At 48.5% G+C, this 15,670-nt stretch overlaps 1 protein-coding gene across 1 annotated transcript in view; it reads left to right on the forward strand.

Moving 5' to 3' along the window:
- The window catches only part of Slc22a16 (solute carrier family 22 member 16), a 32,000-nt gene extending 16,807 nt beyond the window's left edge, over positions 1 to 15,193 (forward strand). The window contains exons 5-8 of the mRNA XM_051175631.1: positions 1,686 to 1,813; positions 3,093 to 3,202; positions 8,273 to 8,372; positions 14,796 to 15,193. Of these exons, the coding sequence (XP_051031588.1) occupies positions 1,686 to 1,813; positions 3,093 to 3,202; positions 8,273 to 8,372; positions 14,796 to 14,966 (509 nt within the window). The 3' untranslated portion in view covers positions 14,967 to 15,193. The remainder of the gene's footprint in view (positions 1 to 1,685; positions 1,814 to 3,092; positions 3,203 to 8,272; positions 8,373 to 14,795) is intronic.
- Positions 15,194 to 15,670: the final 477 nt, after the last annotated feature.

Raw genomic sequence — 15,670 nt, forward strand, 5'->3', positions numbered from 1 at the left:
AGCAAGAGTTTAAGAAGTAATTTTTGGGGTGGGGGTAATGTTATAAGTGTGTAAGGAAAGCCCACCCTATCTGTACGTCAGTTTGAGAAATGATGTCGTTTTTCCTAGAGTGGCAGCAAATGGCAGGGGACGAATGCGGTGTGTAGTGTGCATGGAGGGTTAGGATGCTTCGTGGCACAGCTGTGCCCAAGACTTTCATGTTTTTGATATAAGAGTCAAGCTTTGCATCTATATGGTGAGGAATTTTGCATGAGTGGGTCTGTAACTGTATGGGGCCAGGCTTTCCTTCATTCTTCTAGCCAAGTAAAGAGAGCTCCAAGACAAAGGCCCTGCCCACAAGGGACTATCAGATCTTTAAAATGTTTCGCTTTAGGATTAAAATCTAACACATGGGAATTTGGGTTATAGCTCAGTTGGTGGAGTCCTTGCCCGGCGTGCTCGAAGCCCCGGGCTCAATGCCCAGCACTGTATCAGTGAAGGCCTAGTGCCTGTCATTTGGTCACTCAGGACGGGGAGGCAGGGGGTCAGACACTGAAGGTGATCCTTATCCTTGGCAACGCAGTGAGTCTGAGGATAGCCTGGGGATGCATGAGACCCTGTCTTTAAAATATATATAGTAAGTGGTTGTTATTAATATGCTTAGTTCCTATTTTAGTTAGCAGCTTGCTACTTTAATTTTATCAAAAAATTAAATCACTTTTTTTTTTTTTTTTTGAGACAGGGTTTCTCTGTATTGTTTTGGAGACTTTCCTGGAAATCGCTCTGTAAACCAAGCTGACCTTGAACTCACAGAGATCCACCTGCCTCTGCCTCCCGAGTGCTGGGGTTAAAGGTGGGTGCCACAAATAACCAGCTCACTTTTTTTTTCTTTTTTGGCTTTAACTTACATATTTTTAAGAAGTTTATTGTGGGCTGGGTGTTGGTGGTGCACGCCTTTAGTCCCAGCACTCGGGAGGCAGAGGCAGACAGATCTCCTGTGAGTTCGAGGCCAGCTTGGTCTACAGAGCGAGTGCCAGAACAGGCGCCAAATCAATACAGAGAAACCCTGTCTTGAAAAAGAGAACAACAAAGAAAAGAAGTTGATTGCGCCACAACATAGGTTTTGAAGTGAGAGACAGCGCCGTTGAAAACGTAAGGAGGAAGTATGTTGACTTTTTATGACTGGGTGTAATGCCAGCGCTCTTTTAGGATGAGGGGAGCTGTAGAAGTGGTCTGATTTTGCCACCCCGAACTAATAACTGTAAAGCTGGCCTTGTGTTGCTTTTGTGATTAGCGATAGATGTCAGAAATCAGGGTGGCTGAATGCAGTTGGCTTGGTGCCGGTGGTGGAGGTGGAGGTCTTACACAAACTATGGCCTCCATTTTTATTTGTTTGAAGATGCACTTTGTAAACACTCCCTCCCAGTTCTGCCAAGCACAAGGAGTCCCTCCCATTCTCTGCACTCTCTATTCATTCACGAGCACGGACCTCCAGGCACCACACCAGGGTCCTAGCGAGCTCAGCTCCCGGGACATTGCGAGGGGCCTGGGTGGTTTCACAGGGAACACTTGTCTTGTTCCAGGGGGTAGAAACATGGGACCACGCAGACAGCGCTGGGAAGCTCCTTCAGGGTGGTGGGCGGACGTGTGGGGTCACCTTGTGTCTGCACAGCGGTCTCACACAGGGCTCTTCGGCTCAATGACAGGTGCTATGGAAATCCCTGCCTATTTCTTCACGTGCCTCTTGTTGGAGAGGGTGGGGAGAAGAAACACTATGGTCTTCTGCCTTTTGCTTTCATCCTTCGCCTGCGCTGTGCACTTGGCCATACCCTGGGTGAGTCATTTGCTTTATTTATGAATGGCTGTGACAGTTTGAGGGAAAGACTTTTAGTGTCTTTTAGTATGAAGACCGATTCAAACATATGGACACAGTATATAGATACTATTTAAACGTATCTTTTTTTGTTTTGTTTTGTTTTGTTTTGTTTTTTGAAACAATCCTGGCTGTTCTAGAACTCACTCTGCAGACCAAGCTGGCCTGGAACTCACAGAGATCCTCCTGCCTCTGCCTCCCCAGTGCTGGGATTAAAGGCGTGTGCCACCACTGCCTGGCTTAAAGGAATCTTCTTAAAAAACACATTCTTTCTCTTTTATGTAAATACTGTGTTTATCGTAGGGAGATGTCTCTCTTTCATGTTGTATTTTAGAAAAGCAACAATTTCCTGGGAAGTTGATTATACCCACCAGTGGTTCTGGAATTTTCTTTCCTTGAAAAGGGTTTTCTTGCAGCTCAGGCTGGCCTCAAACTCAATATGTACCCAAGAATGACCTTGAGCTTCTTATCCTGTCTCGTCCTAAGCATTGGGATTGCAGGGTCACACTACCATGTACCCGGTGCTTGAGGATGAATTCAGGGTCTCACGCATGTCAAGCAAGCACTCTACCAACTGAGCCACGCTATCCCCAGGCCGCTGTGTGGGATTTAACACCCAGTCACTCACTCACTCACTCAGCAGGGCGAAGTCAGCAAGAACCACGCATCACGCAATGAAGGCCGGCGAGTCTAGTTTCTGTAATGAAAAACAAAATGGGGTGAGGGAAGGAGAGTGGCCCCATACCTGTGTGAATTAGAGAGAGAGAGAGGCTGGCAGGCGTCTAGGGGATACACCTCTCCAGCTGACACATGGCCAGCAGTGACAAACCGAGGGGAGCGTTGTAAGCGCCCGCACTTACCGGGCCAACGTCACCTGATACGGCCACAAGGAATTGAATCAGGCCAGGTTGGAGGGGCCACAGTACAAGCGAGACTGTGACAATGTCATTGAGAGCCACCAGGCTTTTTACATCTGTATCAGACACAGAGTGCAATGGCAATCGCCAGGATCGATACAGTTGCAGTTGCTGGGATACAGTGACGTTTGCACCCCACATCTTAGGACTTAATATGAATTATATTCTCAGAGTAAGTTTGTGTGGTACACTAGCCAGAGTTATGGAGGTCCTATTCACATAGGAAATTAAACCCGTTGTTGTTTTAAAACATGCTGCTGGAATATGAAAGTTTTAAGTGATTTTAATGACGCCAGATTTCCTTTTTTTGTGTGTGCCTTCAGAGTCACAAGACTTTGAAGTTAGTGGTGGTTTTGGTTGTCAAAACTGTTATAGGATCAACATTTGCCTTCATTTTCATTTACACGGCAGAGCTGTACCCAACAATTGTAAGGTAAGGATTCATAATTTTATTTTGTTGGAGTCCTGTTAGTTTTCACTTTATGTCATTTTATTGTATTTGGTTTTTAAATACAAATGCATCCTTTCTGTGGATGTTCCCCCAGAACTCCCAGATCTGGGAAAATTACATGATGGTGTTAAATTTGAGTTCAAGGCATTGTTTATAATTCATTAGCAAGGAAATTAAGGGGTTAATTTGAAGTAACACTTCTTAGTTTGTTTTTGTTTTTTGTTTTTGTTTGTTTGTTTGAGACAGGGTCTCTCTGTACAGCCTTGGCTGTCCCAGAACTATTCTTGGGTGGCCTCAAGTCACAGCAATCTGCCTGCCTCTGCCTCCCAAGTGCTGGCATTAAAGGCATGCACCACCATGCCTGGCTTGAAGTAACACCATTAACCTAACACCAAATAAAATAGGGTCTGCTGGCTGTGTGTGTAACACAAGGCTGGTTTGCTCAGATATGTTTCTGAGTATTCTGATGGTGTCATATGCATTCGCTGGAGCGGGTGTGGCTAAACGATGACTTTCTCTTAGTTGAATAGGCACAAAGTCTCAGATCCAAGTCAGCATACTGGAGGCCACCCTTGGCTTATCACTATAATCTTATCACCATGGCTTTGCAAGGGCTAAGCTCTGTGGCCACTCTGGTGGCTGTCCACCTTCTTATGGGGCACCAGTTCTACTGAATTAGGACCCCTATCTTTATGCAACCTCTTCTTTATTGACCTTGGCTCCAAAGTCTAAGACAATGTGTGTGGGGAGAGTAAAGACTTCAGCACCTGCATGTTGAGGGGACATAGTTTAGCACCTGGCACCATGTCCCTGGCTCCCTGAGATGACCTCATCAGGAACATCCCCAAGCTGTAAGAAACTCTCCGGGATCTGACACAAAAACCTCCGTCCTGGAACTGCACCTGCAGACCCTCCAGGAGAGCAGGCAAGTTCACAGGTGATTCTGAGTTGTTGCTTGCTTTCTTGGAGACTGTTTTGGCAATCCAGGAGTCCAGGGCCCTTCTAGACCTTGGGAGAGGCTTCCCACCATTTCCCATGAAAATGCCACATGAAGAACATAGGCTCTTTGGGAGCTCTGGTCAGGTGCTGGAGTCTCCTCTGGTCTTGGCTCCTTTTGCTCTAGGTTGTTGCATGTCTTAGGGTTTCAGTGGCTTCAATGAAACACCATGGCCAAAAAGCAACTTGAGCAAGAAAGGATATATCTGGCTTACCCTCCCATATCAGTGTTCAACACTGAAGGAAGGTAGGAAGAGAACTCAAACTGGACAGGATCCTCGAAGCAGGGTCTGATGCAGAGGCCACGGAGGATGCTGCTTACTGACTTGGTCCCCATGGCTTGCTCAGCCTCCTTTCTTGCAGAATCCAGGACCATCAGCCAGGGGATTGCATCACCCACAGTGGGCTGGGCCCTCCCCCGTCAATCACTAATTAAGAAAAATGCTGTCGCTGGATTTTATGGAGTCATTTTCTCAGCGGAGGCTCCCTCCTTTCAGATAACTCTAGTTTGCATGTCAAGTTGACATTAGACTAGCCAGCACACCACGGAAGAACATGCACCCTCCACTGGTGCATCCTGCAGCTCTCAAAGCTCTTACTGCAGCCCCTTGGTCTGGACAAGATAGTGGAGGCTGGAGACAGTGCACATCTGCCGGCAGGCACATAGTTGGGACCCTGAGGTGTCAGGAAAGGGCCTTCCTCCAGTGTGCTTCCCACCTTGGTCTGCACAATTGTCTTGAACTTTAAAGTTTAAATAGTGATCAGTGTTAGAATAACACTGTGAAAGGCCAGTGACCCACCTTCCTCTTAAAGATCTAGAATAGTTTCCTGCTGACAGGTCCTCCCAATCCTCCCAGGAACCTTTACCTATCACCCACTTAATTGAGCAGTTTCCCTTCCTCCCTCCCTCCCTTCCTCCCTCCCTCCCTCCCTCTCTCCCTCCCTCCCTCTCTCCGTCCCTCATCTTCGCTTCTGTATAGACATTTAAACCCAGAACCTCACACATGCTAGACAAGCACTCTACCACTGAGCTGTATCCATAATCACTTTCCCCCTTTAGTTTTGATTTTGAGACAAGGTCTTGTTAAACTGCCTAGGCTGGCCTTGAACTTGTGTTCCTCTTTCTTTAACCCCTTAGAGTGCTAGGATTATAGGCATTTACCTTGATACCAGGAAGAAGTTTTTATTCTCTAAGGAAAAAAATTATTTATTTTTAGTGAGTCTATTTCTTGGCCTATAAAAAAGCCAATCTCGCCGGTGACTAAGAAGAACCTGACGGCTGGAGAGATGGCTAAGAAGTGAAGAGCACCGGCTGCTCTTCCAGAGGACCCAGGTTCAATTCCCAGCACCCACATGGTGGCTAACAGTCATCTGTAATGAGATCTGGTGCTCCCTTCTGGTGTGCAATCATACATGCAGGCAAAACATTTTATATATATATATATATGATAAATAAGTAAAAAAAAAGAACCTGACATTTAGCTTTTTGCAAAGGATATTAGCTAACTGTTCACCCACAATTATGTTACCGCTGTGTGTGTGTGTGTGTGTGTGTGTGTGTGTGTGTGTGCATGTGTGTGTACACGTGTGCGTTGAGGTTGCTTCTGTTGTCTGCAGTTTACACATTGTGGAGCTGAGATTAGCTTCTTGACCAAAGTCATAAAGAACTCAGATCTACATTTCTGGGCCCATCCTGCCATTCAGCGGAAATGTGCACAAGCATTGTGGAAACAGAGCTGGGCATTAGCAAGGGATGGGCTGCATCTTTCATGCCTCCCAAGTCAGAATCATGTGACCAACCCTGCTTCCAGCTGTGGATGGCGGCTGGCCAGTGTGGACCACAGTGGACCACAGTTCCAGTGCCTTCCATGTGCTGAAGCTGGTTGAACACTTCCCTAGTAGTTGCTTTCCAGGAGCAGAAATGCCCTTGGGCTCCCTGTTCACAAGCCCCGATGGTCTTTCCCTGTCCCTCAAAGGTCGGGAGGCTTCTCTTTAATGCAGGCTCTTTCTCAGCACGCACCCTGACCGCACGCTTAAGCTCTCCGCTGTTCTTTTCCTCCCCAAACGGCGCATTTTTTGTTTACTTTCTGCCCTATTTATTGCTCATTTTTACTACAGATCTGCTTGAGAGTAATCAGTAATAGCCTTCCACAGACCCAATGTTGTGCTATTGTGGAATTAGTCTGTTATTTTAAAATCTGGTCTCATGTAAATTCTTAGACCGTGAACAGAATGCAGGTGGATTCTTTGCTAAGAGAGCACATGAGTTCTCAGCCCAATTCTCATTCCCCCCTCAATTCCTGAGCTAGGCATCTGTCTTAGCTAGGGTTTCTATTGCTCTGAGGAAAACTCCATGACCAAAAATCAAATTGGGGAGGAAATGGTTTATCAGGCTTACACTTTAGCATTGCTGTTCATCACAGAAGGAAGTCAGGACAGGAACTCAAACAGGGCAGGATTCCGGAAGCAGGAGCGGATACAGAGGCCATGGGAGGGGGCTGCTTACTGGCTTGCTTCCTATGGCTTGTTCAGCTGACCTTCTTATGGAACCCGGGAGCGACAGCCTAGGGATGGCTCCACACACCGTGTCCCTTCTCTGATGACTGTAGCTGGTGTCAAGTTGACACACAAGTCCACCGGCTCCAGCATCCACTGTCGCTTCTCTGAGCATCACCGCCTTCCAGGCTCCCTCTAGAATGGCCCACCAGGCTCTTGTAGCAGCATTCAGTGGCTCCTGCATGCCTTCCATAGAACAAAGGCCTAAAGTTCACATGGCCAGGGTCACCACAGCAATGGTCCCACTACTTGTGACCAATGTCTCTGTGCTTGGTATTCGTTTCATTACTGTTGCTATGAAAACGGCCCCGGACAAAGTCCGTTTCAAGAAGGCATGGAAGCAGGGGAATGAAGCTGGCCTGTTCTGTTACATCAGCAGCCCTTTAGGGAGCAAAAGAGGCAGGGTCAGGCTACGGAACCTCAAAGCCTGCCCAGTGACACACTTCCTTTAAGACTCAAAGGCCCCATAACCTTCCCAGACAGTGCCTCCAGCTGGGGGCGTGTGTGTGTGTGTGTGTGTGTGTGTGTGTGTCAGTGTTTGAACACATGAGCCTGTGAGAACATTTTCCATTCAGGCCACAGCTTCTAGCATATCTGAGAACTGGGGTTTGACCTGTAGCCAGCTTTGTGCAGAACTCACATCGGGTGGCTGACTGTGCTTGCTGACCCTGAAACCGGAGAAGAGAGACCAAATCCATGCCTGTCTAACTAAAGCAAGCTTTGTTAAATCCCAGCCAGGACTCCCAGAGAACGGTACTCAATCAGGCCAGTCAGGGGCTCCTAAAGGCAGAACCCACAAGGCTTTGTCCAATGGGGGCAAGCATACGTCCTGACGTACTTCCTGCCTATGCATCTCCCAGCTCTGTGTGATCAAGCACACTGTTATCTCCCGTGAACAGCAGCCCCCACACCCCAGGAAGTTATCTGACCCTGGGCAATGGGGCTAACAGGCTAACGTCACCCCTTATACTATTACCCTCTTGAGTTGTAGCCTGAGTCAAATCCTTGACTCTGTGGTGGGTGCCTGTACATTACATACAAGTTCAGATTATAACTCTAACCCCAGGGGATCCAGCACCTGCCTTCTGGCTTATACACACACACACACACACACACACACACACACACGCCAAAACAAAAAGTACAAAAAGTAAAATCTTAAAGATGCCATTTGATACTAACAGACATTATAGACAAATATTTTGTTCTCCCAAGTTGCCATACCCTCCCCTAAACAAATGTGTCTGTCTGATCCTTGTTATTGAGCTGGATCTGGATACATACGGGCCTCGTTTAAACAGTAGATTAAAGCTGGCTTGTGCCTTTCTAACATGCATGCTCATATACACGTTATTTCCCAGACTGAAGGTGGAAGTTGTTGGTTTTGGAACCATCTGACTTACTTCTGAGTGTTATTATTTCTCCTCATGGTGGAGCGTGAGGAGGGGTGGCAGGTGGCTGCCGTTGTTACCAGCGTCTGAATTCTCCTGGTGTTTTCAGGTGCTGGGCTGTGGGGAGCAGCAGTATGGTGTCCCGAGTGGCAAGCATCCTTATCCCTCTCACGGGGCGTCTCACCAAAGTCTGGATCATCATGCCACAGGTCCTTATCACTGTCTAGACACTGGGATAGCAGAGGGGTGAGAAAGCCAATTCCGTCATTTCTGTTTTTATCCTTTGGAGACCAATATAACCATTGTGTAACGGAGGTTTCTTGAAACAGGAGCGCTCACCAGCGGGTAAGTAGGAGGTGGGATGGTTTTATCGCCTGCTCTTAGCCTGGAGCTGCCACCAGCAGCATTTCAGCAGAAGGGCCCTCTGTCACCTCTCAGGCCTCTGTCTCACCGCCTAGCCCAGCCCTCAGTGGTTGAGCGCTAAGGCACTCCCGTAGCCGGCCTCTTGCTCTGGGAAAATCTTGGAAGAGGCTTCCCTCTTGAGTTCCTGTGGCCCTGGCAACATGAGCTGCCGTGTGGGTTTGGAGAGTGAGAACAGCCGTGCTCAGAGCCACATGGAGGGACAGAGAGGCCGGGAAGCGGCTGGGTCATAACTGGGTCTACCTGGATCTTCCAATCGGGAGGAATATGGAGCTGGGGAGGATGGAGGGCAGGTATGGTGGTGCATGTCACTCCACTCCACTCCTGGGGTGTGGGACCCTCACATATGGCCGCTGTCCTCCAAATTCTGTTGGCGATTGCTCCTCCACACCTCTCCGCCTCTCTAGTGCTCCTTTCCCTAAGGCGCATGCGTGCCCCCTCCCCCACGCTGCTGGGTCCTCTCCTCTCTTCTCTTCCAAGCTGCTAGCCTCGCCCCATGACTGTTCTGTCTGGGTCTCTTTGGAGCTGGTAGGCCATTTAAAGCCCCCCCCCACCACCTCACACTTTCAGTCAAGGGTGAGTTAATGACCTCAAGCTCAACACTTGGGCGTGGCCTTTTATTCACGCCATCGCTCTTTCCTACGCCTCCTCACATCTGTCAGTTATCACATCTCAGATCTCCTCACAAGAACCACCTTCTTCTGACTACTAACATATCCGTGCATGTGTGTACAGATGTGGATGCATTCTGTGCGCGCGCACGTGTGCAGAGGCCAGAGGTCAGCCTCATGTGTTCCCCAGGCGCCACTCATGTTTGAGGTGACCTGGGATTAACAAGCAGTCTGGGCTGGATGGAGAGCCCGTCCCCTGCCCGTCTCTGCCTCCCCTAAGCTCCAAATTGTTATGCCGAGTTAAAAGTATATGCTCGGGTACAAAGTAAATCACACAAATGCTTAGGTGAGTCAAGTGGAATTGGTCATCTTTGCCAGTAACTGCCTAGCGCTGAAGAAGTGGGAATTAAGCAGTATGCCATCTTGTTGAAAACTGATGCCCACAACTACAGTGGTGCACAATAAGTACCCAGCTCTTATTGAGCCAAGTGGTCTCGAAGTTATTGATAGCTTACCAGACCAGACTGGAATAAAGTTAGCTATGCAAGTTTTAAGTGCAATAAGACGCAAGAGAACTTGCTTATAGGAAAAGAAAGAACATAGGCTACCTGGTGTGCATAGCACGTGTTCAGGGAGAGTCCACCACCCATTGTAAGGAATGGGACTTTGTGAGACTTTCTCCTTTGAGCTAGCACTTTGTTTCTTAGAAGAAGGGAGGGAGGGAGGGGAGGGAGGAAGGAGAGAGATAAAAATGTTATTTAAAACAAGGAGTCAAACTCACAAAAAGAAGACAGACAAATCCATAAAAGAAAACTGCTGTAGATTCACATAAAGAATTAAATAATTATAGGGAAGGATATTTGCAAGGGTGTTTTAAGAGTTATAGAAGAACAGAGGTCTTTAACAGATACTCGGGTGGGCTTAGGTTTAAGCGCTTTGCTGATGTTACTTTTTTGTATAAAGCAGATGCAACTGTTTCCTTCATTTACAAGGATGGAGGGAGACTAGCAGAAAATAATTACTGGCCAAGGTCTCTCACCATAAAGGAGACAGAGTGTTGTGGTTTGAATAAGAGTGGCACTCTCTGAGGGGATTAGGGGGTGTGGCATTGTTGGAGGCGGTGACACTGGGGCTGGAGTTCGAGGTTTCAAAAGCTCTAGCCAGGCTCAGTGTCTGCTCCGACCCGCAGGGGCAGGGCAGTCAACGACAAGCCAGGAAACACCTAGCAGGAAAGGAAGGACCAGGGATACAAAGGACAGAAAGACAGGATTCTGGTCAAGCTGACACATTTTATTTTCTCAGGGGAGGCTTATATAGGACCGTGGGCAGGGTGAAGAGGTCAGTAGAAGGAATGTCCTGAACTAATCTTTAACCGGCTGTAAAACTGTAGCAGGAGAGATAGCCCTGAGCTGTTTAGCTATTCTTTAACTGGCTGTAAAATCGCAAGCCTGTGTCTGGGAATGCTCTGCTCTGCTGAACACTGCTTATTTCTCAAGAGGCAGTGATTTTCTATCTCAGAGACCTGAGGTAGAGAGGATGGCTATGGTCCCCAACAAGTGTCTCAGTCTTCCTGCTGTCTACAGATCTGGATGTAGAGCTCCCAGTGCTTTCTACAGCGCCATGCCTACCTGTGTGTCCCCTGTGCTCCCCACCATGATGATAATGGTCTAAACCTCCAAAACCACAAGCAAGTCCAAACTAAATGCCTTCTCTTAGAAGAGTTGCCATTGTGATGGTGTCTCTTCCTGGCAATAGAGCAGTGACTGAAACAGAAGTTGGTACCAGGGAGTGGGTATTGTTGTGACAGGCCTGGTCATGAGGCTTGTTGGCAGAACGTGGGCTTTGGAACTTTGGGTTAGGAAAGCAGTTGGACATTTTAAGTAGGACATAATGGGCCGCACTAGTAGGAGTATGGAAGACAGTGTTGCTGAGACCTGTGCAAATTACGATGGCCCAGCTACAATAGAGGTTTCAGAAGGGCAGAAAATTAGCACAAGGCCTAGAGACTGTCCCTGTGATATTTTTGTGAAGGATGTGTCTGCCTGAGGCTAAACTGAAGCGTTTCGGATTAATGGTGTTGGCAGAAAGATTTCAAGACAGCCTCGTGTTGACTGTATCACGTGGTTATTAGTAGCCACTCTTAAGCAAAGGAGCATCATGAAATGTAATGGAGCTAAGTCCAGTGCTCGAGGAGATAAAAAGTTTAAAGAAAAGTCTGACGCTGAATGAAATAAAGGGAGTGGTTACCTCGGGGCAAGACCCCACCCAGGTAAGCTTCCAACTTGTGAAAAGGAGTTAAAGAAAAGTGTGAGCAGTGAAGGGCACCGCGAAACAGAAATCTGATGAAAATGTATTTGAACGAGGGGGCCACGTTCCAGCTCCATCAGGTAGCGGAGCCCGACAGCTTCGGTCACGGGACTTTTGTTTTAGAGTCAAGGATATAATGAAAAGGGGATTGAGGAATTTTCCTCTGCAGCTAAGGAAAGCCACCGGGGCCAGGCATGTGCCAGGGCCCAAAGAGGCCATTGTGTGCACTGTGAGGGCCAGAGAGTAGAATGTGGTGGTTGAGTAAGAACGACCCCCACAGGCTCATGTATTTGGCTGCTTAGTCAGGGGGACTAGTACTACTTGGGAAGGGCTAGGAGGTGTGTCACTAGAACCGAGCTCCACAGGGCAGGGGTGGTGAGGACAGCAGCTAGGACAGAGCAGGACAGGAACTTCCCTGATTGCCTGGGAAGATCAGCTTGTGGGGGAGGGCTGTCGAGTCTCAGAGGTCCTGGGCCAGGAGAGCTGAGAAGGACCTGGGGACAGGGTGGCAAGGGAACTCACACACATGTGCTCCTTGATAGGCTTTCACTCCAGGAGTGAAAGAACCTTGAGCACGATTGTCACGAGACAGTGACAGCAGCTATGTATGGATTGTTTATGGTGGGCCAGGCACTGTCCCAGCCTCAAATACACCAATACCTCAGCAGTCCTGGTAGCGGGTGCTGGAATTTTATGTGCCCACGTATGTGTTCCTGTGGGTGTATGCACAGAGGTTGGGTGTGTGGAGGCCAGAGGTTGTTACCAGGTGCCTTCCTCAACTAGTCTTCACCTTGTAAAGAGCTTTGTGGGTGTGCGGTATGTGCATATGGGCATACATACATACAGCTCAGGTACGCAGAGGTGAAAGGGCAGCTCCGTGGTCCCAATCCTCTCCTCCCACCCTTGAGTGGGTCCTGGGGATTGAACTCAGGTTGTCAGGCTTGTGTGACAAGCACCGTTACCTGCTGATCCACCTTGCTGGTCCTCCACATTGCACTTCGAGACAAGGTCTCTCACTGAACTGTGTGGTGATGTATTTTTTGCGATTTATTAAAGCTTGCCTGAGAATTCAGAAAGCCAAGTCAGCCACAGGCCGTAGAAGCCAGGCACACACCTTTTAATCCCAGCAGCCAGAAGCTAGGAGGTGGCGGTACACACCTTTAGTCCTAGGACTCGGGATTAAGAGGTTGATGGATCTCTGTGAGTCCAAGGCCACCCAGGTCTACACAAGACTGACCCAGTCCTAAAGAGAAACAGCTCACACAAAGATGATCTCAGCACCTGGGAATCACACGCCTTTGATCTCAGCACTGGAGGGGTATAAAAGATAGGAGCAGGGCCTTCAGTAGTCAGTATCAGGCATTCATTCTCCAGCCACTTTGAGGGTAGGAAGACATTCAGTCTCAGGATTCTCCAGCCACACTGAGGAGAGGCAGCAGACCAGCCTATTCAGCCTGGGGTAAGGGTAAAAGCTAGTGACCGGCTTCTTTGCTTTATTGATCTTCAGCTTGAAGCTTGAACCCCAATGTCAGTCTCTGGGTCTCTTATTTATCCTGTTACAGACTGGAGCCTCCTGACTTGGCTAGGCAGTGCTCCAGGGATCCAGCTGTGCAGTTCCCAGTGCTGGAATGATGGGTGCATTCTGTCTCACCTGACGATTGTCTTTAATGTGTGCTGGGGATCCTCTCAAACCCTCTCTGTACAGCAGACACTGTTGGTGGCGCTGTTTCCCCAGGCTTCCCCCCCCCCCCCACTGAGTTCCACCTTATAGATTAGGAAACTGGGAAGCCAGGATATTAAGTAGCTCACACAAGACCGCAGGGGCGCCACGTGACAAGGACCCAAGCATAGTGGGTATGTGGGTTATAATGGCTTAAGACTGGTTTTCACTGCGGGAAAGCCACCAGGAAGGAAAAGGTGTCGTGAATCTGGGAAGGAGGGGAGGAAGGTACGAACGTAAAGGACTAATGGATCTAACTAGAACAGAGAGATTTGTCGGGGCAGGAGGATTGAGGGGCGGAGATCTGCTGGGGTGGTTTTTGAAGTTTGTGGGGTGCTGGGAATTGGTCAGGGCAGCAGGACGGAGAAAGAGTCGGGGACACGTCTACTGCCTGGCTAGCAATTATTGCTGCATGGCATGGTGAGGACCTGTGCCCGGGGTCCCGGAATTCTGGAGGTGTAGGCAGGAGGATTATGAATTTGAGGCTAGGCTGCACAGTGGGATTTTATAGGAAGTCAGATGCATACTTCCTCCCCATCAATTCCATCTTTGCTTTGTGTCCCAATCGCTGTAGGCTCTGACTCATTGGACATTTCATTCATTTATTTGTTCCTCCTCCTCCTCATCTACTGGCATGATGGCTAAAAAGATTTCCTTTTATGCTAGGCATCCATCTTGGTGCCCACTACCTGTTTGTCCCTGGACGATAATCCCCAGTAGCCCTGACTCGGCGACCCCCACCCAGAGGTGTAAGCCGTGACCGTTTACGGGTGTTATGCTTTGGCTAACTGATTTGGGGCTCTGTAACCTGCCTATGCAGATGTTCGGGTGGCCTCGACTACCTAATCTTGGCAGAGTCAAACAGCTCATGGCTCAATTGTGTGGATCCTCAAGGTCTTCTTGTGTTTGCTGCGTTTGAAATTCTGCCCTTCACCCCCTCTTCTCATGGCAACCTCAAGTTTGGCACAGAGATTGCACTCCTGCTAGCAGTAATCAATCACTCCTTTAATTATAATTGGATTGAATCTGTGGTCTTTTCCCAGGGGTCAGGAACTCCATAACCCTGGATGATACAGTATACTAGTCTCTGGGACATGGACAGGGCTGATGAACTCAGGGCTCACTTGCTTGGTTTCTGTACACTCTGGGGTCTAGGAAAAAACACAGGGGCTTTTCCTTTCCTTTCTTTCTTTCCTCCTCTCTCTTTCTTTCTTTCTTTCTTTCTTTCTTTCTTTCTTCCTTTCTTTCTTTCATGCCAATCCCTAAAGCAGAGCCTCCAAGGGAAATAAAGGAAGCAGGAGCTGGCGTTTCTCGGCTAGATGTCCCCTCAGTGGTTTGTGAATGAGTGAATTGAGCTTAAGCCTCGATGGTGCTAAAATTAACTCCCACCCCAGTACAAGCAAAGACAAGGCCTCAGCAAGGAACAAACACACTGACTGTTAATGCTAACTCTATTTATTGCCCTGGGGGGGGAGGGTTCAGTGAGTTCTTAATCTCTGAAGGGTACATTTCCTTTTTTGTACGTCACTTACATTATTGTTATTGTTATTTTTTTTTTTAAACATTTCCTCTAGATTTTATTTGGGATCCTGGCCATAGTGAGCGGACTGCTGTCACTGAAGCTTCCAGAAACCAGCAACAAACCATTGGCATCTACTTGGGAGAGAACTCAAGAGCGAGTGGGGGGAAACGAGGGTGGTCCAGGCAGAGCCCCTCCCACAGTCGAGCAGGGTAGTCCGGAGTAAGCCCCTCCCACAGCTGAGAATAGGAACGCAGAAAACATGGGGGTGATTGACCTGGGGGGGTCCTGGTGCTCTTCTGTGGCGCCCAGCACTTGGGATGTGGCCAGGAGTGACTTTGTTCTGTTAAGAGAGGTGCTATTCGGACCCCCCCCCCACACGTTACTTATGTACCTGCATAAAAAACATCGAGAGGAAGTTTTAAACGATTGTTTTGTAAAAGTCAGTGAAATAAAAACCAGTAGGAGAACTGTAACTCTTTTTAAGCTGTGGGTTGTTACTTATTTGCCCCTCGCTTACTTTTCTTTGCAGTGGTCCCCTGGCCCCCCTCCCTGCCCCCGGCCTCCTTGCCTCTTGCTTTGCCGAGGCTCAGGTTTGAGGGATGCTAGGGGTTTCCATGGGTACCAGGGACCGCCCCATCCGCGCCTCTCTCGCTTTCGCTTGCTTTTAAGTCTTCTCAGTGTAAAAGGTTATTTTAGTCTTTTATTTATTTTTAAATCAATCTTATTTTACACACCAATCCCAGTGCCCTCTCCCCCCTCTTCTCCTGCCCCCCCTCCCCCGCCCCCATCTTCCTTTACAGAGTATCACACAGTAGCCTAGGCTGGGTCCAAGATCATGGCCACCCTCTTGCCTCAACCTCCTGGGTGCTGGTGTTAGAAGAATGACCTGCCGTGCACCAGGCTCACGAGTGGTTTTTGTTGTTGTTT

This window comes from Phodopus roborovskii, unplaced genomic scaffold (assembly GCF_943737965.1).
Source record: "Phodopus roborovskii unplaced genomic scaffold, PHOROB, whole genome shotgun sequence".
Taxonomy (NCBI): domain Eukaryota; kingdom Metazoa; phylum Chordata; class Mammalia; order Rodentia; family Cricetidae; genus Phodopus; species Phodopus roborovskii.